This window comes from Mus pahari, chromosome 4 (assembly GCF_900095145.1).
Source record: "Mus pahari chromosome 4, PAHARI_EIJ_v1.1, whole genome shotgun sequence".
Classification (NCBI taxonomy): domain Eukaryota; kingdom Metazoa; phylum Chordata; class Mammalia; order Rodentia; family Muridae; genus Mus; species Mus pahari.
Genome location: NC_034593.1, coordinates 111,278,428 through 111,303,109, shown reverse-complemented (window position 1 = coordinate 111,303,109; position 24,682 = coordinate 111,278,428). Strand labels below are relative to the sequence as shown.

At 41.1% G+C, this 24,682-nt stretch overlaps 1 protein-coding gene across 2 annotated transcripts in view; it reads right to left on the bottom strand.

The window, feature by feature from the left end:
* Positions 1–2,551: 2,551 nt before the first annotated feature.
* Positions 2,552–24,682, bottom strand: part of Pde5a (phosphodiesterase 5A) — a 121,320-nt gene continuing 99,189 nt past the window's right edge. For both annotated transcript variants that reach the window (XM_021195436.2, XM_021195438.2), the window contains exons 15-21: positions 21,240–21,327; positions 17,404–17,504; positions 16,023–16,100; positions 13,958–14,021; positions 7,379–7,453; positions 6,569–6,652; positions 2,552–3,979 (exon numbers count right to left, since the gene is read on the bottom strand). In XM_021195436.2, coding sequence (XP_021051095.1) covers positions 3,842–3,979; positions 6,569–6,652; positions 7,379–7,453; positions 13,958–14,021; positions 16,023–16,100; positions 17,404–17,504; positions 21,240–21,327 — 628 coding nt within the window. In that variant the 3' untranslated portion in view covers positions 2,552–3,841. The remainder of the gene's footprint in view (positions 3,980–6,568; positions 6,653–7,378; positions 7,454–13,957; positions 14,022–16,022; positions 16,101–17,403; positions 17,505–21,239; positions 21,328–24,682) is intronic.

Genomic DNA, 24,682 nt, shown 5'->3' with positions numbered 1-24,682 from the left:
GTCCCAAGTCCCCTAATGATCACACTACACACATTCCCGTTCATTCACTTTATTTTTACAGCACTGCAAAATGACAACTGACAACGTGGTGACTTCACATGTACCCTGACCAGGTCTGACTCCACAGACACCTGGGGCAGGTGGGCGTGGGCTTCTGGAGAGTGACACTCTCACAGAAGGGTCACTGGAAATGGTTTATAATGTGGGGTGAGGAAAGGAAAGAAACCGACATTTCAGCCATTTTTAGATGACTTCACAACAAAACATAATTTACATAGTAACTCTTTTATGCTAGTATAAAAATAGTGCCAGAAACTATATATTTGTTCAGATATATTGAAAAGGCATAAGAATACAAATCAACAGTGGCAAGTGATGGTTCATTAGAGTTCTTAAAACTGTAATAGAAATTTATATTTTTCAGCTATTTACATCACTTTCAATGACATTCAAGACATGTCTACACAGGCTTTTGATAACAAGGTGGAAGGGTGAGGTAAGCTTTAATACTTCCTTTTTTGCTCTCTGTGAGAGGGCAGAGTGCAAATTTGCAGTTGAATAGTCTGAGAACTCTGCTCTCTCTCTCTCTCTCTCTCTCTCTCTCTCTCTCTCTCATGTTGCTATATGGAAACATGACCTATGTCATGGAAGATGTGACTCCTTACGTAAGGTGTTCTTTAAGCTATCAGCAAGGTAAATGATCCACGCCAAAGGAAGCCCGAATGTTCACTGACAGATTCTTAAGAAATTTTGGATAAAAGTGCATAGTATGTACGTTACAGATGAAGGGGAAAGTGGTGGAAAGCCCTGTACGCTTGCACATTGAGTTGGCAGGGTAAGAAATGACGCCCTTACTCATTCCCTGCTTGGCCCATGAACTCCTGGGACTTCCTGCTGTGTTTCAGCATCTGAGCACTGTATCCTAACATAAGGAGAGGATTTAATAAAAAACAGGCTGATGCATGGTTGATACTGAGTAATTAAATTCTGCCACCTTATTTGAGACAGCTGTTTACAGGAAATCGGGGAACATTTCATCTCTTCTCATCTTAAATCAAGTTAAAGCAAAAGGCCATGCTGCTTACCTGATAAGGTTTAGGAGTGCAATCGAGTGAGAAACACAGGAAATTTGGAAATGTGATAGATACCAAGCCTCACACTTCGGCAGCGTTCTGAAAGTAAAGGCACTTAACTGGTAGGCAAGAATTTCTGTGACTCAAGTTCCTCCAAGAAACCAATATTTCCAGTCGATTTTCATATATACCCTCGTCTCCATGTTGCTGCTAAACGAAGCTCTTTATCGTAATGAGTCAACCAGTGACAGAGTATCATCCTACATTTTTGCTCCGAGTCAGGTCTGTGTGGAGTGAATTAACAATACTTGTTTTCCATCTAAGGAACTCAGCGAAGAAATGACGGGCGCTGTGAGGTCATTACCTCAATACCCCATTTTGCAACAGTGGTCTCAAAGGCCCATAAGAAAGGCTTAAAAGCTAGCTGCTTCCTAGGACATGCCCCTCAAACACAGGCTTTGTCTAAACTGAACTATGTAAGCACCCTGACTGGCAAAGGCAACTCTACTAAACGTGTAAAATCAGAAAACTTTATAGACAAGTTGCCAAACCACGTGGATTTTTCTGGCTGAAAGTTACAAATGACATGATATCATATTATTTCACGACAGCCAGTCAAGAAATTTGTCAAAAGAACAGTCCAGGACAAGAACACCTTCTTGTTCATTTTGGGCACTATCGATTCACGGCAGTGTGGGAGAGGAATGATAATATAATGTGATAGATATATTCCAACTTGAGAGGACACTAGAAAGGCAATATTCACATTCAGAACAAACAACTATGATTTGTGTTCTTGTACCACAGATAGCATTCCATGTATGGAATGGTTTTCCTATAAAATAAAAATTATTTGAATAAAATACCCAGCAATAAAATATCACAGTGCTTTTCCTATGTTAATGTCTAGAGTAAAACAAACCACTACCTAAAGCAAACCAAATAGCTTCCAATCTACATATGGCTTCTCGCCTGTCAATATGTTAGACAAACCCTCCACATAGAATGTCATCTTTAAGAATATTCTCAGTGACTTAGGTCAGAGGAGTGTGGAGAAGCGACACACGTATGTGACTGCATTTCAGCATAGCTGCCCCGTCACAGTGCATGGGGCACAGTGCCAGGCTTGCAGAATGCCCTCTAAGCAGGGCGTCTACACTCTGCATAGGCGAATGCGATGCTGATGGGATTGCTATCAGTGACAGTCTGTACCATTTACACACCAGTGCGTTAGAGCAACCTTCCAGGTTTCTATGACATGAAATAAAAATAAGATAAAATTCTGAAAAAAAAAATACAAGTATTATATTTAGTATTGGGTGACAATTCCCTGGTCTAGCCTTGGCTGATACAAAACAATGCCAGTAAAGCCTGCTTTGCCTTTTCATGTCTGAGGAAGAACAAAGCCACAATACAATATATATATATATATATATATATATATATATATATATATATATATGATTAAAATGACCATGTTGAATTTTAAACAGAGAGAAAAGGAAGAGAGAAACCGTTTTAACGCAAATTAATGCTAGAAACCCAGACCAAATACATTACCCTCTCTGGGAGGATGTGGGGAAAGGGTGGGAATTAATAAGTCAAATACTTCTAATTCTGCCCCAACCCAAACATTTCTGCTCATCTGGAACAGATACTCCTCCCCTAATGCAGTTGTTTTTGTTGTTTTGATTCACTTTCTACTTCCAATACTGAATGTTGTTTTGTTTGGGCAGAAAGACTTTCACACACTGTTTCTCTGAATTCATTGTCTGACCTGCCTATTGGAGACAAACCTCTGCTACTCATAGAATTATTAATATTTTTTCCTGTCAATTTCAGTTGACAGAAGGGACAAAGACTCAATTTGCACTGGTGTATTTGTAGTCATATCTGCCTTCAGGCAGGCGCCCCTGTGGCCGTTTCTCTGTTGAAACTTAAACTGTTGGATTAAGGAGATGAGAAGCAAAAGAAAAATAATAATAAAAAAGGTAGTTTTAAAAGTTTTCAGTATTTAAAAACGTGGATTGTCAGAAAGATCTTCAAGTAAAACATTTCTCTTGGTGGAGGGCTATCTAGGGCCCTCCCATGTCTCTCTTGGGACAGCCAGCTGGGGGGGGGGCTGGGGGAGGGGGTCATCTGGCCTGGGGTTTAGAAGCAGTGGGGAGACTGCTTGCTGAAGAGCGGCTGCAGCACGGATGGTTTGCAGTTTGTTCTACCACATAGGTGGGATGTACTGCAAGTTCTCCCCATCCCAGAAAGAGCAGAGCAATTAGGTACCAATTCTTTAACTTGGTTAAGACACTTCTGACAAGTTTATATTTTCTCCCTAACATCCACTCCATTAAGCATTAATTTTCAGGATGGCTTTCAATGTCCCCGAACACATTCAGTTTGCCCCTAACCCACTTTTTTTTTAACCCTGATTCCTAACATGTTTTGAAAGACTGGTGACCCAGAAACACAAAGGCCAGTATTTATAATCCCCGAGCATGAGGAAGCTGAGTGTAGGAACGCCATCCTTATCAAAAGCGTAAGAGTGGGCATGACTGATCGCTCCACTTCAGTGGCATAAAACAAAAGGATGGAAAGCAGGTAGCAATCTCTGAAACACTTCACGCTCTCCAAAGTTGTGCANAAAAAAAAAAAAAAAAAAAAAAAAATACAGCAGTGGCAAAGTGCACTCAAGTCTGCATAGTGGACTGGGAAACCAGGCCTGTGGCAGTTTGCACAAGGGGAGGGGTGTGGGGGCGGGGCTGAGGGAGGCGTCAGTCCCGCTTGCCCTGGCTGCTCTCCCCATTAATGAGCATCTTCTCCTGCTGCTCCGCGAGGGCCTGCCATTTCTGTCTGTTCTTCCTACAGCCATCCAGCAAGGGCAAACAGTCTTCGGATACGTGGGTCAGGGCCTAAGGAAAAGAAAGGAAACAACTGGAGAGAAGTCTCCCACCATAGGCCTGCCACCAGGGCCACATTCATTGCTGGAGCAGCGCCACAGCTGGCGTTCTCTTAAGTCCCCCGAAAAAAACCTACACAGAGTGTTTGCCAGGGATTCCCCTTAGTCTATCCGGCTAAGGAGGCATACTTAGGGACACAGTGAGTACAGGCATTTGAAAGTAACACTGAGGGAGCTTGATGGCGGGGTGGGCGGGGTGGGGGGGGGACAGGGGGCGGAAGTGATGGCTTGGCAGCTAAGAGCATATACTGCTCTTGTTTGGTTCCCAGCAATCAGGTTTGGTGTCTCATAACTGCCTAGTGCTCCAGAGGGTCCATTGGCTCTGGCCTCTAGGAACACCTGCACCCTTTGCTCATACCCACACAAAGACATACACATAATTAAGAATAATAATAAATCTTAAAAGTACGCAAACACTAAGCTGTGGGGGTTCACTTATGTAGATCTTACTCTTCACGAAAGCTGTGCCGTGGGAAGCTGTACCTTTTGCTTTCCCACGGGGAGGGGTGTACTTTTATAATTTTTTTATACAATGTACTTTTTTAATGCAAGATTTTTATAAAGGTTATTACAAGAACATTTGCTATAGCTTTCTTTGTAATAGAGACAGGACAAATACCCAACAATAAGACTTAGTAATATTTTATAAGTATTTTATGGTCATTGCAAATGTCTCAGAAATATACATCTGTCACAGAACTATGTGTGTCATATCATGGATTTCAAAATCAATTTTTTATTAAATGACATGAAGATATCTTATAGCACACACCCCAGCATCAATAGCTATCTCTGAATAGTAAGACCATGGGAGATTTTATCTTCCAGTTTGCTTCTAGGACTGTTCTGTTTGACCTGCAGTGGAAACATACTACGTTCACGATAAAAGTAAAACACTATTTAAGATCATATAGAATTCTCAACAGCACAATGAGTGCGCACACAAACTGTACAACAGAGTGGAATCTAGAACGGCTCTTCCGACAACACTGTTCTTTCTGATTTCAGGGATGGGAAAAGCCAAGAGCCTTGGGTATCATCAACTGAGAAAGGCTCTTTAGTCAACCAACAGAGAAGGTGTTTGTCATACAAAGGAGGGTTGAAGGTACCTAAAATATTGCTCCCAGCCACTTCTGAGGACAAACTTCACAAAAGAGGTGACTAGCCAAGTGGACCCTGTAGTCAGTGGGGAGACAGCAGTGGAGAGGCGGACATGGGGTGGCCTTTTCCTCAGTTTCCTTTGGTGTCTTCTGTCCTACCTTCCCCTTCATCAGCAGGCTGTATTAAACCTTTCAGTGTTCTTGGTGATTTAAATAGGAAGAGCCCCCATAGGCTTAGTGACCAGGGGGTAGCACTATTTGAAAAGGATTAAGAGGTGTGGCCTTGTTGGAGGAAATGTGTCACTGGGAGTGTGCTTTGAAGTTTCAAAAGCCCAGGACCAGGACCAAGCAGCTTCTCCCCTTCCCAGCCCCCCCTTTCCCTCCCTCCCTCCTTCTCCCCCTCTGCCTCTGGATGAAGATGTTGTTCTTAACTACTTCTCAACCACTCAAGCAACTTGTCATGCTTCTGGCCATGATAATGGACTAGGCCTCTGAAACTGTAAGCCAGCCCCAGTTAAATGCTTTCCTATGTAAGAATGGCCTTGGTCATGCTCTCTCTTCACAGCAATAGAACACTGAATAAGGACAAAAAAAAAACCTAGATTCTCAATTGGGGTCTGCACTAACTATACATTTGGGGCAAATATTCTCTCTCTGTGGAAGATGAATCTTACACATTCAATTACTGAATCTGCAATGTCTGGATTGGAAATTTTTAAGTTTTTGCCTGGTCTTAACCTTTTATGGTAACTCCAGGATAATTTCTCAAATAAATAAAACTTAAATCCATTTGAGCTTTTTTAGAAACAGAGACGCCACCTTTCTGTACTGGGGTAATAAACATCTAAACATTGAATATCAGAAGAATCTTTTTGCTGGTAGAACAAAAGCTACCAAAAGCCAAGAAGTGAAACTGGCAGAGGGTGGAAATCGGAGCCTGTATTCCTGTAAGCTCCTCCTTTAAAAAAGTCCTCAAAAACATGTCCTTAATGTATCTAAGCCATAATATGACAGTGGGGAAAAAAAAAGAGTCAGATGACTTTTTTTTTTGTATTTAAGCTAAAATTAAACTTGAGCAAGATTATGTTGCTCAAGATTATGTATGCAGGAACTATCCCCTGGAGGACAGCACCAGCACAGGCCTCTTAGCATCCCCTAAATTAACATGTCAGTGTCCAGCACACCCAAGACACTCCATAGATATTTATACACGGAATGAGTCAATGCCTTTGTGAAATAGCAAATATAAATTGTATCCCTTGTTCTGCACAGACATCAGATTCCTCAGTGAAAAAGAAACAATAACAGTGATAATTATGCTTTTTTTTTTTTACTTAGAAGCAAAAAACATCTAGTGCCAATCTCTGATGCAGTTCAGATTCAACCCATAACATAATCTAACTTTAGCAATCTAGTATTTCTAGTATTTTCTCTGTAAATACCTCATACAGCTGCAAGCAGATGGCATCTATGAACCCAACTTGCATACTTGGGATTTTGTTTTTCTTCTCTCTGTTCATTAGATCCTGAAAATACACACAAATGGATCTACATTTATTCAAAGTACACAGGAAAGGTTGGCTGTAAAAAGATGAGTCGGTGGTTAGCTTAAGGGGTGTAAACACGTGTAAAGAAATGGTCTGAGAAGCATCCTTCTCTCCCATTTGAGATGCATACATTTATATTAAAAGGTCGCTATGAAAACACTCTTAAAGTCACTGTTCCCTTATGGAAATTTATCCCCACAGAATAGTAAAGAAGATCAATGGAGCTGTCTATCACTGTGCTGTTTGTAATGATGAACGTGGCAAATATTACAGCAAAGGAAGTGAATTTAAGATGTGGCTGCATTTATTTCATGTAATTATGGTCCATATACGCCTAAGATCCTATTAGAATAAAAATGCATTATTATATTAAAGCGGAGAAAACAAACCACAAGAAAATACGGGGCACGGTGTGTAAGCAACGTTTGTCTTCCTAGCTTGCTTTTGTAATCAGAGTGTAAAATTCTAAAAAGAGAGAAAGTGTTACGTAGTAAACCAGAGGAAAGGTGTCATAGAAGTGTTAAGAAGTGGTATACACTTTAGCCAAGTGTGGTCACATGCTTGTCACACCAGCACCAAGAGTCTGAGGCCAAAGCATGGATGATGGAGAGCTGATTGATACACACGGTAAGAACCTGTCTCTAAAACAAGCTTCTAATTTTAAAACGGTGTGAAGAGCGCCTACCAACAAAGCAGTGGACTTACAGCCGGCTCCATGTTAAGTTCTTTTCTCTCTCTGTCTCCTTGATCAAAGAATTCGGCTGCCACAAGTTCTGCTATCTGAAACACACAGGAGACTGAGTGTTAGGGGTAAAGCATATTATTCTTCCAGACAGAGTTTGGATGAAGATAATGAAATGTAGCAAACCCCCTGTTTCCATCACATTAGCAGCATCAGGACGAGACAGTAACGAGAAACAGAAACGATGCTGTTTTGGCTTTAACCACATAATCCTAATCCCATGATCCTCTGTAAGCAAGCAGAAAGAAATGTGCTTCAGTTTTGTCAGACAATGACAAGACTGTGCCCACCTGTATGAATAACCAGCAAGCAACTTATTGAGCAACCATAGTTTTTTATTTTAAAAATAGCGCAGAATTTCTTTAAGAATCTTCTACAATGTGTCTTGATCATATCTACCCTCCACTCCTTCCCTAACTCTCACAGATCCACCCCCTCCTTCCCACTTCCTGTCTTCTTTTGAAAAAAAAAATATTTTTTTAATTTTTGAAATTATAAATATAATTTTAGCATTTTCCTCTCCTGTTTCCTCCTTCTAAGCATCTGTATATACCCTTCCTTGCTTGTATTCAAATTCACAACCTTTTTGTTTCATTGTTATAATATGGTGTGTGTGTGTGCGCACCATTTGGTATTGGACAATCAACTGGTGAGCTGGAGAAGATGGTTTCTCCTGCCTCTACCATTCTTTAGTTCTCTGTAGTCTTTGCAAAGGGTTGAGGCCTTGTGAGATTTCCCCAACCATGTTATCATGTCTATTGGCGCCATCCTTGTTCAGCTAACATTTGGGCAGTCAGGTTGATGAGACTTTATGGATGTAGCTTCTGGTAGTCCTAGGAGACAAAGGTCACAGCAAACTTAAGCACCTGTTTATAAAAGGTGTGTGAAAAACACTACCAAATACCGTATTGAAACTGGTGGTCAGGTCTTTAAATCTCTCTTTTGACCTTGTCTTGCAATTTCTGTTGTTTATCTTACAGTTTCTCAGAGTCTGGGTTCTGTAGACCACATTCTTATGATGTCACTTAAGGGTTTCTTGAGGCTCAGCTAGAGTGACATCTCATTTTCTTCTCAGCCCATCTCCTTAGGCATGATGCTGCAGACTTCTGGTAGTGGCTGATTATATGGTGTCTGTCCTTCTTTTTGTGATACTGGTAATAATTTCTGGTGTTTTCTGGAGTCCATTTATTTAGGGGTTTTCACAAGGGTGACAGTCAAAGCCAACACTTTTTTTTTTTAGGGATTATCTTTTTTAATACTACTTTTTCTTTATTTTTATTAGGTATTTTCTTCATATACATTTCAAATGCTATCCCGAAAGTCCCCTATACCCCCCCCGCCCTGCTCCCCAATCCACCCACTCCTGCTTCCTGGCCCTGGCCTTCCCCTGTACTGGGGCATATATCTTCACAAGACCAAGGGCCTAATATGAAGCCCACATTTTCAGAATGGCAATTCTAACCATATAGAAGGCAACTGAGGTGCAGAGAAATAGAACTCTCCTCTCTGATTTAACTACTCACCTGCTAAAGGGTCCCCTAAGCATCACTATCTGCCAATGTCACCTGAAGAGCCATCAGGTCTGTAGATCATATGATCCAAGTGGTAAAGCGGTTTGCACAGCAGCCTGGACCTGTTGAAGAGCCTTCTCCTGTTCCAGACCCTGGACAAAGCTAGCAGCTCTTCTTGTCACTTAGTATATAGGCCTAAGTCACACACCCAGAATGAGGAATGTGCTGTCCCCAGAATCCAAATAGGCCTAGTAAGTGTTGTGTTTATTTCTTAGCAGTAGGAGGGGCCAGTGCAACAACTTATCTTTCACCTTAGAAAGAATATCTCTCCGTGCCTCATGATACTGGACTCCTAGAAATTCACTGAGGTAGATCTTTGGATTTTGATTGGATTCATTTCCCATGCTCTGATATGCGTATGTGCTACCAATAAATCTAAAGTGGTTGCTACCTCCTGCTCTTTTCCCAGTCAGCAGAATGTTAACAATAGAGTGGACCACTGGTGATATTTTCTGGAAGAGACAGACGATCAAGGTCTTGATACTTTTTTTTTTTTTTAATTTCCTGAGCAATGATGTATGTCCGCGTGAGGGTGAGGGTGTTCGAACTGGAGTTATAGATAGTTGTGAGCTACCATGTGGGTGGTAGGAATTGAACTCAGGTTCTCTGGAAGAGCAAACAGTGCTCTTAACCACTGAGCCATCTGTCTAGTCCATGACACCTTTAAAAGCAACAACCCAAAGCTGTGTGAATTTCCATATTAAACCTTGAACCTCCACTCAGTGGACCTATATCAATAATCTCAACCTGATCTAATTTATGTTTCTTCCACCATTATCCCAATACCCATGAAATCCATTCACACATTATTCTCCAGACTTCTGTAGAAGTGAATTAGCAAACTCAATAAGCTCTTCTGTGGTATAGCATATCTCCTCATGGACTATACTTTCTATATCCCCTATAGGAGCCTATAGGCTCTATAGGTCTAGAGACAACTATTGGTAGGCCCTGAGAGACATCAATATTGTCTTGCCTGGCATCTCCTACACAGAAAGTCACTGCTGGTTCCATAGGCAAAGAAGGATTAATTCCCCCAGGCAATGGCAGAAAGGGAAATATTTTTTGCAGGTCAGGACAAGGAATACATCCCCTGCTAGGGGTGACAAGACTGCTTCCTCTGGTGAGAAACCCTTCAGCATCTGAGAGCTCAGAGTCCTCAGCCTCAGTAGGGACTTACTACACACTGCTATCCCAAGCTGTAGGATCCAATTTCTTACCAACCAGAGCCCTTCCTTAACTGATAACACCTTCTGAGGTTGGGACTTGAATTTTCACTGCGATCCAGCCATTCTTACAGTGAGGGATTCGGCTTGAGTTTTCCAAAAGTTGAGCTCTATGGCTGCTGGAGAGCAATCTCTCTGCCAGGGTACACTTAGAAGCCTTTACACTGTTTATACACAGCTGCCATTGCACCGCAGAGTCTGTGGTTTTTCCACTGTCCCTGTCACTGAGACACCAGAAGTCAGTTCATTTTTATCAGGAAGCTCACTTTTTTTTTTTTTTCCTTTTGTGAATAAATCCAGAGGTGCTAGAAGCAACCTGACAGGCACCGTTATTTTCCTTATTCTACAAATTGTCAAAAGTTTTGTGCACGGAGTCAGTACATTCCTTGCTCTTCCCCAGTAGGCCAGAGTAAGGAAATGTATTTATCTCAGCACATTCCTCAAATACTTCACACCGTGGCCTTTCAGTGCTCTGCAAACTTCTAGGAGGCTCCAGCAACTGTAGGTGCCAGCAAGCTGCAAAGTCTGCTGCAGAAAATTTAAAAAATTCATCCTTGTACTTTATTTTCTATAGAGCCCCTCCTGGTACCACAATGTATACTAGTCAGGTTTTCTTGGAGAAATGGAGCTGATGGAATGTATATATATCACATTTAAATGGAATTGATTAGAGTAGCTTTCAGACAGGCAGTGGCACAAATAGTTTAACAGTAGCTGCTTCCCAAGAATCCAGTATTTGTTCCGTCCACAAGGCTGGGCACCTCATCTGATCTTTGGTCTGTGTTGGAATATTGAAGAAGTAAGTTGCAATGCCAGTGAAGGGAAGCCTCAGCAGCAGGAGAGATGAACTTGCCAGCCAGAGTAAAGGGCATGCAGGCAAAAAGGCAAAAGCTTCCTTTTCTATGTCCTGTTCTCTGGTCTGCCACCAGAAGGTATAGCTCAGATTCACAGTATGCTTTCCGACAGACATCAAGGGATTCAAATGTAGAGTAAACCTTCCAACCCCAAATGATCAGATTAAGAGAAGCCTATAAAGGTGTGCCCGGCTCCTTAGGATTTGGTTGACTCTAGGTGCAGTCAAGTTGACAGCCAAGACTAGCCATCACATACAGAATTTGAGTCTGGTTAATTTCTCTGTGTCATGTTTTTATTTTAAAATGTTTATTATAAAAGTTTTAATTATAATATGTCTTTTTATCATGATTCTGTTTTAAAAGTAGATCTGTCTATAGATTTGGGCAATTGCTGTTTCAAGAATTTCATGTCGGGCACCAAAAATTAATCAAATTAATTCATGAAATTACTGCTTTTTATCTTAAAGATTATTTATTTATTTATTTTTTTTTTATGCGTGCATTGTGTGCAGTGGGTATAAACTCCTGGAACTAGAGTTAGAGACAGTTCTGAGCTGCCTGATATAGGTTCTACGATGAAACCCAGCCTCTGAAAGTGCTCTTAACTGCCAAGCTATCTCTCCTGTCTAGAAATTACAGTATTATTGTCACCAAAAATAAATTAGTCTTTTTCAGAGTGTTGATGTTGTTTTTATCTAAATTGAGTATATCTATTTTTACTTCCATACTCAATTTATTTTAAGATTTCCATCTATTTGTCTATCTATCTATCTATCTATCTATCATATCAACAACTTAATTATGCACCTGAAAATTTTAGAATAACAATAGCATCAAAAAGAGTAAGAAAAAATGATCATACCCAAGGATGAGATTAATGAAATAAAATGAAATAATGAAATGAAAAAATTTAAAATAGAATACAAAGAATCAGTGAAGAGTTGGTTCTAAAAACAAACAAAAAAATCAACACGTGATAAACCTTTAGCCAAATTAACCCAAAACATAAGAGGATCAAATGCATGAAATTAGAGAATAAGGGGCTAAAGCTATAACTGAGTGGTTAAGAGTACCAGCTGCTCTTGCAGAAAACGAATTTGGTTCCCAGCACCCACGTGATGGCTAAGAACCATCTGCAATGCCAGTTCAAAAAGATCTAAGACCCTCTTCTGACTTCAGGGCACCGGGGAAGCACATGGTACATATATACCAGCAACTCACTCAGACACATAAAATAACTCTAATTTTAAAATAGAAAAAAATAATTTAAAAACTGAAAAGGGAGACAACAAACACTGAGAAAATTCAGAGAATACTAAGCCTATACTTAAATAGGCTTATAACATTCAATGAGATAAAAGTAATATTAAAAAAAAAATCTCCCAACTAAAAGAAGACCCCAGTTATATGGATTTAAGAAGGGTTCTACCATATACTCAAAGAAGAACAGACAGTAATACTCTCAAATTACTCTGTAAAATATGAACAGAAAGTTTTTTTCATTTTTAAAATAAAGCTAGTATCACTTTGATACCAACACCAAACAAACACTTGACCACAGCAACAAATCATATATGATGAACACAGATGTAAAGCCTCTTTATAAAATGCTTGCAAACCCAACTCAAAACCATGTAAAAAGATTATCCACCATGAACAAGCCAGCTTCATCCAAATGATGCAGGGATGGTTTGGCATACATTAATGAATGAATGTCATCCACCACGGAAGTAGACTCAAGTATACGTCTTATTTGCACAAGAGGCCTTTAACAAATTACAATATACCGTCATGAACATGTCTCGAAGAAGCCAGAGATAGGAGGAACATAAACAACCCAATAAAGCCAACTGGCAGCAAACCCACAGCCAACATCATTCTAAATGGAGAGAAGCTCGAGGCATTTCCACTAAGATTAGGAATAGGACAAGGAGATCTGCTTTCTTCACTTCCATCAAATACAGTGCCTGAGGTCTTAAGTAGAGTAATAAAACAGAAGGAGGAGGAAACGGGAACGGGAATGTAAATGGGAAAGGAAGAAGCTAGAGAATTCTTATTTGCAGATGATGTGCTTCCATACATGGAAAAGTCTAATGGCTCTAACATAAAACTGTTATAACTGAAGAATACATTCAGCAAAGTAGCAGTGTACAAAACTAATACACAAAATCAGTACTGTCCCTCTATACAAACAGCAAACATACCAAGAAAGAAATGAGTGAGAGACTTACATAATAACAATCCTAAGACACTGAATAAAGAAATGGAAGATGATGTCAGAAGATAGAGCTCATGAATTAATTGGTAGGATTAATATTGGGGGAATGGCTACCTACCAAAAGAAGTCAACAGATTGAACACAATCGCCATCAAAATTCCAACAGTATTCTTCACAGAAATTGAAAAAAATAAACTTCATATGGAAACAGAACAAAACAAAAAACCTCAGCATGGTTAAAGTCATCTTAAACAAGCCAAGAACTGCAGAGGTGTCCCCATTCCGGATTTTAAGTTATGATTTGATGGGGTGTGGGTGAGAATCCATCCCAAGCTGGCCGCAGAACCTGCCAGTGTTTCTCACTTACTCCTGGTCTTAGAGGCATGGAAGAATAAGAATTCTAAGGGTGCTCAATGCTGCTATTTGTGACGAACACCAGTGGCCCTGAGACATCACTCTCTTCACCACAGCTGAAGTTACAGAGGTATAGCAACGAACATGAATGTACTTTTTATGAAGCAGTGTCACTTAATCATTAAAACACAGATATGTGCCTCTGTCTTATACATAAAGGAATTAAAGTCTATTTATTTCCAAAGATACCTTTAAGTGAAGAGGCTTTTTTCTGACTTTGACTTTTTAGTTCGGCTTTGATCACTACTGAGCAACATACCCGTTGTTGAATAGGCCAGGGTTTAGTAATCGCAGAGAGGTCACAGGCTGTCATCAGCATTGCTCTGTTAAGGGAGAAAGAAACCCCCAAATCTTGTGAATATTTATCCTCAGTAAGTTGTTACTGTTTATAAAAAAAAAAAGAGTTCAATTAAAACCTGCTTAACAAGAGAACACCCAAAAATTGAAGACCAAAGAACAAACATTATTTATTTGGCTGTTGTGTCTGTGATAGAGCCTCCCTGTTTTGGTTGTCCTGGGAGTCACTGAAGTTGGTCCTTGGGGGTAAATCTTGCCTGCTATCATTGGTTTTTACACATCGATAGTGAGATGAAATCATTCGGATTTATCAGAAGGATAACATCACACATCTTAATGAGGACAGTGCTGGATTATGGTGGGTCACCTGAATTCACTTACCACCCACAGGGCTTTCTATGTGACAACTTTTGCATGGTAGGGCAGTATGTGCCAGAGAGTCTTTTTCTGTTATGTGGTTAGCCTTTCTCTGGTGATAGCAGTGGGAACTACCCAGTCCCTTGGCTATAACAATGTGCCTTGGAATAAAACACCACAGAGGTAAAAAATTACCTTTGTGGGGGATGGGGAGGCTATTATATATTTTGAGAGGACCTCGAATTTTCTATGTAGCCAAGATGACCTTCAGTTTCTGATCCATGACCAAAGTTCTGGGATTACAGGTATGCCCACCATACCTGTTTTATGCATATTTATGTTTTAGGGATTAAACCCAAGCTTTGTGGACATTACAAAAGCCTTCTAGCAGCTGAGCCTACATCCCTACGCCCAATGTCTGACTGCAGTACAGTCTTTCCCTGAGTCATACTCAAATGCCTAATAGTCCCTTTACATTGTTTAAAGAAATAGGCGAAAAGGCTATTCCTGCAAAACAAACAATTGCAGTAAAGTATCTTTGTTCCTCTAGAGGTACTCTGCCTAAAGCACAGGCTCTACCCACTCAAGGCTAATGTTGTCACGATCTCTACAATACTAACTCTACCACCGGATTGAGCCATTTGGAGGTATTTTCAATCATGGCTGGAACCCACTGTCACGACGGCTTTCAACTGTGCTTGCCGGTATAACCTGTCTGCCAAAGGTGACAAACCTGATTACAAACTTCTCTGTGACAGAGAAAACTAGCTCAAACTTGGAGCTTTGTGGCATTTCTCTCTTTGTTATTATTGAGTGCATACTAGTCACAGGAGTAGGCCCATGTATGTCTAAGGCGCTATTCTGAAAGATAGGTTGATGTTAAGGAAAACATGACTATACAGAATAGGCAGCCCCATGTTTGTGTGTTGTTTCCTTTTAATTTGCATATTTGCTTTGCAGACTAAGCAATCTCAGTTTATTTAAAGAAAAATGTTGACATCGCCATTGTAGCAACACTATCTGTAATCTGTGGGACCGTTAGTTATTGACTGTCGTTTTGTTGTGTTTTATTTTATTGTTTAAGACAGTGCCTCAGTGTTTATATCCTTGGGTGGCATTGAACTTGTGATAATCATTTTCCTTCATCCTTCCAAGTGCAGGGACTATGGTGCTTTCCTGGTTCTGTGTTACTGATACAGGTTATTGCCGTGGTAAAGACAGAGGCAAGTAGCAGAAGAGATAATCATCTACAGCTAGAAGAAAGGAATTTGTGGACTGAGGTTGAAACACGGTCCTCTTGACGGGTCCACTAAAAAGCACTGCTGTGCTGTGGTCCAAGAACAGTGACATTAACAGCTACCATCTTGTTCTTACAACCTATAGGATGTTAATTTTTCCTTTTCCATTCCAAAGGATGGGAGACATGAAGCGAAACACTAATCTTGAGCCACAAATGTTCCACTTCCTTACAGTATCCATCAGTCAGTCTTCAACAAGGCAACTGTCAGTTTCCTTCCCTTGCCAATGACCACATTCAGCTTTTCATACTCCACTTGGGAGCAGTCGACAACCTCCAAAGTCATTATACGTAACAAACGATCCCAATTAATGACTGCTCAGAGAAAACTAACCAGGCAGCCAAGCTTGCATGGACAGTAAAGCCAACTTACAGAAACAACTCCTTCTGAAGAGGATCTTCAAAACTGAATTGATTTTTTCGTATAAGCTCAAAAAATTCTCCTCGTCTCCTTTAAAGAAAAAAACAAACCATGGTGATTATGGTGAGACCTCCTGCTCTTTTCCCCTTGATCTACAAGACTCGTGGAACACATACTTGAGGAAAATCTCTGTTGTTCCTATCTCAGAACCCAACGTCAAAGCTTCATCCATACTCAGCATTCTGCCTTCATGATCTTGGCTTACTTACAGTGGAAACTTTTTATTTAAATGTCACATCATTTGTAATTCCAGAACAAAAATAATGGCAATTTCAACTCAGGGATATTTCTTATTTAAATATTTTAATTATTCAATCCCTTTTTAAATTATTTAATTATATAATTTATTTTACTTTTTAAAAATAGAATAGTGTGAGTTAAAATGTGTTGGCAAGAATGATTTAAGATCTCCTAAGCACACGAGGGTAAGAGGGTCTAAGGTCTCTAATTCAGCTACATCTTGCTGCAGATTAAAAGAAGGGCAGTGAAGGTGAGACATGCTTTGACAGCAAGGAGCAAGTTTTAGATACTATTTCCTGTCAGTCCACAGACATGGGGTCATCAGTGTCTGGGAAAGACTTCCCTTGTACCCAGCATCATCAAGCATCTTGAAGAAAAACGTCCATGATAAAACGGACTGTGTGTGATCAACTATCAAAGTGTCACACAGAGAGGAGCAACTCACATGGCATAAAAATGGGAAGCCTATGCTGACTGTGATGTTTCTCAAGTTCTTTGTGATTTGATGATCTGTGCTCTGGAATTACTTTTGAACAACCTGAACTTTGCTCTATTTTCTTCTGGCCTGATTCCCTTTAAATTGACCCAAATTTCAACGAAGCACACACACATACATTTGTAGACATTGAGCAGTAGATGTGTGTGTGTGTGTGTGTGTGTGTGTGTTGTAGCTATTTAACTTCTATGATAACATTCGCAGTTGTACATTAACATTCATCCACGAAAGTCAAATAAAAAGAAACTCAGATCACATTCAGTGTTCTTCGCCTGCCCACTTTGGCTTGGTGGCCATATAAAAGAATCATGAATGGGCAGAGATTGGCAAGTGAGGGAAAGGAGGAAAATAGGAACCCACCATGATGACTCAAGGCAATTTCAGAGACACAGCCATAGAAGAGCATCATACATACTTGTGCTAGCATTTGTAGCTATAGGAGTGCCAAGGAGTAGGCTCCCTTGACTGCCTGTTTTTTAAAATCTACCAGTCTGGTTATAGCTGTGTCAGGGCGCTGGCTTCTATACAGACTTCCCAGTGCGGACAGGAAAACGTCTTCAAGACCTACTTTGGAGGGTATCACATCTTAAAACTTACTTAATGTACAGTGCTAGGTCTGTGGCTAAAATTGCTTGCTTGATTATTTTCAATGTGGTCTTATATTCTTCAATGGAGAGGCCACTGAGAATCTGGTTGCCCTTTATATAAAAAGAAAAACACTGTTAGTGCTCTGCCCACGGGAGCTGCTGTGAAGAACAATCTCTGAAGCTCTAGATGTAGAACTTAAACACATGCCTCGTATACTGAGTCTGCTTTTTTCAAGCATATGCAATGCAATACTATTTTTCCTGTTCATCATCACCAGACACCACCCTGGCAGGGAAGACAAAATCAGCCACATGACATTATCCCTGCCTCTATACACGTGTGTTTCTAACTCATCACCTCCTTGAGATTGAGTTGAAATATAAACACCAAATAAATATATCCTTTTCCTTTGGGCAGAATGAACTCAAATCATATTAATGAATATGAAGAATAGAGTTGTGAAACTTTTAGATAATTGATTAGAGACACTCCTCTGTGGCTTCTGTAACAAACTTGATGACGCTGCTGGTTCTTATTTATAGACCTTAACGAGTACTAAGAGTTGCACGTGTTCCTTATGAACATGACAATATAGATGGTTAGCAGGCCTGAGCCAAAAGTGCTTTATTAGCTGGTGACCTAAGAAAGCATGGGCTCAAAGGACTGTAAGGAGCCCTTAAGGGGGAGCACGCCATATGCTGAGAGCAGGAGAGTCTTCCCCAGGGGAGAGCACAAACACCTGAGCATATGTGATAATAATGAAAAATAGAGGCCATGAATTTGAAAGAGAGCAAGGAGGGGTAAACAGGAGAGTTGGGAGGAAGGAAAACAAAGAGGAAATGATGTGATTATATTACAACCCCTCCCACAAAGAATAATAAAAATCATGCTAATTTTTCCTTGTAGGTCATGTTTCCATATTAGTAAAATATTCTTCTAAACAAGCGTGGGGGGCCATGGGGGTAACCCATGTATATCTCACTGAAGGTTTTTGTTACATAACATCCTGTATTTTTGTCTGCAATTCAAGACAGAGAGCAGCTCTTTGATCTTGAACTAAACCAAGCCCCAGCCACTCCAAATACATTCAAAATCTGTGTAAGCTGACTCGTAAGGCTTACTAAGTTTCAGAGCCAAGAAGTGAGATCTGGAAGCCAAGACTGAAGTCAGGGAGCTGGGACTGATTTGCTCAGCTGGGGGGGGGGAAGGCTGGGGGCAAAGACAACGACAAGGGGGGGGGGTAATGAGCGTCTGAAACTAACACGGATTGAATTAATGACCAGAATCTATAATTGCAACCACAATCATTATTTTAAAATATTTCATCATTTTAGATTTGGGCCAAAAGAAACTTTAGAAAACTCCTGATGCCCTAACTTATTTTCAAGGTAAGACAATTTCCAGCAGAAATCAAAATGTCTTTTTTGACACTGCAATCTCAGTTTTCCTCCAAAGAGCAGAGTCTGTTAAATTTTTTTTCTAAATTGGGCTTACAAAGACAGAATAGATAGACGGCTTTTATGACTTAAGCCAGCAAAATGTACAACCAGATTTCTTGTGTGTTATGCTAAGTAATAGCATACTAAATAATAATTTATACAGTATCTAACAAAAGAAGTATGATAGGAAAATATTTAATCCACCTTTCAAAAGATTAGTGATTTATTTCCTTTGGAACTGAACTTGAAATAAGACACCAACAGGACATTTTTAAATTGGGTATAGTAGTAAACTCCCATAATCCCTGTACTTGGGAGGTAGAGGCAGGAGGATTAGGGGATCAAGACTAGCTTTCAGCTATTCAGGGAGATAGAGGACAGATGGGATAGATGAGCCCACTTTCTTTTTTTTTTTAAATCTACTTCCTCCCCTAAAAAGAAATAAATAGAAAGCTTTAGCTACAGAGCACTTTCCTAAGGAAAGTCCAGATGTTTCTACTCTAACATGCATATGTTTCTCCAGGCTTGATTTTGGAAAACTGTACACTGAAAATAACAAAGTTGATGGGAAACATGGTGTTTGGGCAGATCACTGAAAACCTATGCTGCTTTGAATCAGAGTGCAAAGCCAACCACGAGAGGCTCTTGGAGGTGAGTTGACCCAGAAGGCCCCGAGGCTGCCTCCGAATGTACCGAAAGCATACAAGAGCAATGGAAGAATGCACTGGGCTGTAAGGCATGAGGCAATAACAGAGAAGCAGTGCCCCAGCCTCACACAGTCCAGAAATGAGGGGACAATGACCCGCGCTTCACTCTTCAAATACTTTCTTAGTGCATGCCAGGATTTAACCATTCCTATAATAACTTGCATGTTATTCCCATAACACGACACGTTAAAATGATGCCAGTCACCTATGAATGAGTTCCTGTTCCATGTTACAGCAAGCGGTATTAAGTCTCATATAAACTTTCATAGGAGGCAGCCAAATGTGTTGTGTAACTTTCATTTTTAACAGTGTTGGGGGTCCAACCTAGTGCCTTAACACATGCAAAACACGCTCTGCCCCTGAGCTGTATACCCAAGCTGAATGCTTCTGAGGTTTTAGCCACACCAAGGTGTTAGGGAAGAGGTAAGAATTCCCCTTGCCTCAAGTAAGAGAGAGAGACCCTGTGTATGTCTTCTGTGTTCAGTGAGGAGGTGGGACTAGAAGGGATTTGTGTGATGCATCCTGCCCAAGAAACCTAAAAGGCAAGACCAGATTGGATGGCCAATTCTGTAGTTGTTGTGGGGTGTCCCCACAAAAGAGGGTGCTCCGCAGAGATGATATTACTATCACCCACCAGGCACAAAGTGTGGGACACTCAGCAGTGTCAGTCCTTTAAGAATGGCCAGACCGACCCCTTATCTTGCCTCTCTGCTTCCTTGCTTTATCGCTGGAGAAGGAGGAAATGACACAGAGGCGTAGGAGTAAGGAAGGAGTTAGAAGAAACACAGAGTAAGGAGCAGGAGATGCGGGCGGAGGCAGCAAAGGAAGAAATTGGGCTCATAGTGCAACTATTATCCCGGAGTGGCCATTTTGGTTTGCAACATGAGAATGGTATATCATATGGCTGGCCCTAAAAATAGTGACCGCGATGTGACTCCCTAGTTTTCCTCTAGCCAGGGAGAAAACTAGACTGTTATGCTCCTAAACTGTGTGTTCACTTAGAAAACTCACGTGTTTCCTTACATTTACAAATATTCACTTATTCAAGTTGTCGACTAGCTTTCTCGTTCCTTAACACAATGGTTTGTGAGCAGCTAGAAGCTCCAATAAAGCAGAGACGACTGGGATTACAGCTGCCTGGCAAAGCTCCTGGTTAGCAGGCCCAGGCCTTAGGTTCAATCCTAGCATAACCAAGAAGAAAAGAAAAAGAAGAAGAAGAAGAAGAAGAAGAAGAAGAAGAAGAAGAAGAAGAAGAAGAAGAAGAAGAAGAAGAAGAAGAAGANAAGAAGAAGAAGAAGAAGAAGAAGAAGAAGAAGAAGAAGAAGAAGAAGAAGAAGAAGAAGAAGAAGAAGAAGAAGAAGAAGGAGAAACAGATACTGATCTGTATGTACCACTCATTTGTTTAAAAAGTTAAGCAGCAGCCATAAAATACCAGTTCAGTTTCTAATTTGGAGTAATTAAAGGTCAGTAATCAAATTTCTCTTGTGGGCAACATTAGATCTTTTTTTTTTTTTTTTTTTTTTTTTTTTTACTGTCCCGAGACATGAGGCTGTAGAATGTTTGGGCTAATCCTTCCTTACCCAAAAAGGAGTAGAGAATGTTCAAGAATTTATTATGCTGGGAATAAGTCCAAAACCTAAAAATACAACTGCATGTATAAAGCTCTCTTGAAACTCACAACAATAAATGACATACTTACTGGGCTGTTCAGAATCATCAGGCACTGGTCGAAATGATGGTGTTCCATGATGGAGTGACAGTACAGCTGGGCCAGCGGGTGCTCGCTCCTGGGAGTGATTATGTTGAAAGAAGAAAGGAAGAAAACGTTCCTAAACATGTTACTTCACCAATTCATTATTATTATTATCTGAAATTATCTCAAAAACAAACTAATAATTTTCTCCCCTGCTGAGGAGAGTTGGGGTAATAACCTCTCAGAAATAAATACTGACGTAAACTGTTTTCAAAGAATGAGGCTGCCTATTTGTTTAAAGGGCAGTCTCACTGGTTTGAAATGTGAAGAAAACACAGAATATGAGGAGTAAGGCCAGAGACTGCCAGCCCCAGGCACAGCCTTGTACTACCCCACAATACTTGTTACTGTATTAGTTTTCAGGTTCAGCACTGCAACTGACTTAAAGTCTAGAACTAGTCCACGTTGCCCTTTCCTCTAGAACAATGTCCAGGCAGACAGTAGCTCACTCATGTGTTCCTACATATGAGGAAAGAATCCACTGAGATGGAATTCACAGGGTATGAACAATGGAAATCAAGACAAAGGTGGGGACAGTATGGACATAGCCTTGGAAAGGAGGAGTTTGTATGTGTGTGCTGTGTGTGTGTGCTGTGTGTGTGTGTGTTTGGTGTATGGTGTGGTGTGTGTGTGGTGTGTTAGGTGTATGGTGTGGTGTGTGAGTGGTGTGTTTGTGTGTGTGGTGTATATGTGTGTGTTATGTGTTTGTGGTGTGTGTGTGTGCTGTGTGTGTGTTATGTGTGTGGTGTGATGTGTGTGTGTGTGGTGTGGTGTGGTGTGTGTGTGGTGTGTATGTGTGTTTGTGTGTGGTATGTGTGTGTGTGGTGTGTGTGTGTGTGGTGTGTGTAGTATGTATGTGAGTGTGTGTTGTGTGTGTGTTGTGTGTGTATGTTGTGTGTGTGTTGTATGTGTGTTTGTGCTGTGTGTATGTGTGTTTGTGTGGTGTATGTGTGTGGTGTGTGTGTGGTGTCTGTGTGTGTATATGTGTGTTTGGGTGGTGTATGTGTGTGTGTGTGTGTGTGTGTGAAGGGGGGTAGGAGAGCAGGAAGGAGGGGGATGAGTCACAGGGTTGTTTGAGTGCAGGACAGCCCGCAAGCTTTCTAAGCTGAACTTGGGAGAAGCACTGAAGACTTCCTGCTGGGTAAATTGAGGGGGAAGGGTATTTATTGCACTGTTTACTGTATGTGTGGGACAGTAGTCACAAAAGGACTTGTAATGCACGACAGGAAGCCTTCCACTTCATTTCTCATGACCCTTCACATTGAAAAGCAATGCTTCTGACTCCTTCAAGAGACAAGAGGCTCCTGGAACTGTCGCTCTTAACATGTATAGGAATGGGGCTTATGAATGGCGAAGCCCCATGGTCGTGCTAAAAATACGAACGGTATGCTATTTCCTCACTAGTGTGTTGTTTTCCATTTTATTTGTTCATAAAAAAAAAAAAGAAAGAAAAAAAAGCTACTCAAGAACTAACAAGATGCCCTGAAAAAAAAAATGGTTGTTAAGAGTGAAAACCAGACAGATGCTTGTGGGAAACACAAGCTGCAGATGAAGACTGGAACACGGGTGACATTGCCTGTTCCTATTTAAACGGTCACCCATCTTGCCGATTTAATGCTCCTATTGGCATAACCTGACCCAGTCCTCCGGTACGGCTTGCTCTTCTCCGCCCCGCCTCTACTTAATGATCTGCACTTGTGGATCCCGAGCTGTGCTCAACATAAGTTGAGCAGACAGAGAACCAAATTGCATCAGCAGATTGGTTGAAAGGGTTTGCTGTGATGTGTGGACTACCTGGGGTCAGTTGGGGCACTGCGGGCGGGCAGGTGCACTTGGAAGGGCTCAAGTAAGGGTGCCTCAGATAAAGAGGTGGCAGCCAGAAGGAAGTGGGGGAGAGTTATCTGCTAGGTGTCCTGGAGTTGGATCACATGGGAGCACAGGCAGGGACATGTCCGGCAATGAGAACAGGCTAAGATAAGGAGAGCGGATGACCTCTCTTCTGAACCTTTCCAAGGACTCTCTGTTCTCCGATGTTCTCCCATATGGAAGCCAACTTTACTAGCACGGTAGGCACCTCCCCCATCCACGTCAGGCATGGTAAAAGGGAAAGAAAGATTTTAGGAGTCTGCTATTCTCACTTATACAAGAAGGAAAGAGCAGAAAAGCAGGGTGCTACACTAGGGACACTGAGGCTGGAGTAGCTTTAGTTAGAGGCCAGTCTAGGACACAAGGTGGGACCCTGTCTTGGAACCTATCAGCCAACTAACCGACCGGCTCACATATACGCAAGACACACAACTTGAAATAGAAGCTAGAGGCTACACCCTTAGTTTAGCATCCGATGTATTCAGCTGGGGTTAGCTGCTTATAAATCTTTCACTACGCCAGACTCTAAACCTTTGGAATCTGCTGACATTTATTTTCCCTAGTAATAACAATTTCTATTTATCAAGAGTCTGTGACATGGCAGGCATTGTGCTACCTGGTTTATTATTGTTGTATCTCACTGTATAAGCACTGAATCAGAACCCTCGCACCCGCCGCTTCTTTCAGCCACTGACATAGTGTTTCCTTTGTTCATTAACAGACTTGATGCTGGTGCCAATCAGAAAGCTTTCCTACCTTTTCCTGGCCCATCCTGGCTACCTCTCATCTGACCCTATGGCTGGTGGTGCCCACAGGCGTGAACTGCACTCACCCTGTCCAGTGTAGGTAAGAAGAGGCCTGGGACCCACCTTTGACTAAGGGGTGAGGGGACTTCCTGCCTTCTGCCTTAGAGCTGAGTGGCTCTAGGTTTCCTTCCATAAGCTTCCTCCGAATCACCTCTGGCAGAATTGAGTACCAGCTGCTCAAATATGTGCATTTTGGCATAGTACCTCTCTCCATTCTTCATTGCAGGCCTTTCTTCCTGCTTCTGAGGGGGTCACAGTCACTAATAAACTACACATACACTAATTTTTATCTCAAACTAGGGTTTCAGAGGAGTCAAGGCTGCGACTGTTACAAATGAGCATTGCTACATGTGTTTTTGATGATCAAATGTTCAGATAGAGTACATCTATCTGTCGATGATATGAGTGACAGGTCTGGGGTTCAATATTGTTCCTCTCCTTGCTTTGCACTGTTGTGGTGCTGCGGGGCCCTACACAGTGTCTACTGTACTAGTGACCTAGTAAGGGGCTGGTCCAGGAAGTGCAATTAGGTAGATATAACACAAACCCGTTGGAACTTCAAATGTACTTCACTTATTTAGGTGAGGCAGAAAGAACTGTTTCACCTTAGAGAGGATTTTCGGCTTGTGAGACAGATGACAAAATGTGAAATCAAGCAATGGGTGGAAATGTCTCAGATTTCCTGTTTATTAAAAAAAAAAAAAAAAAAAAAAAAAA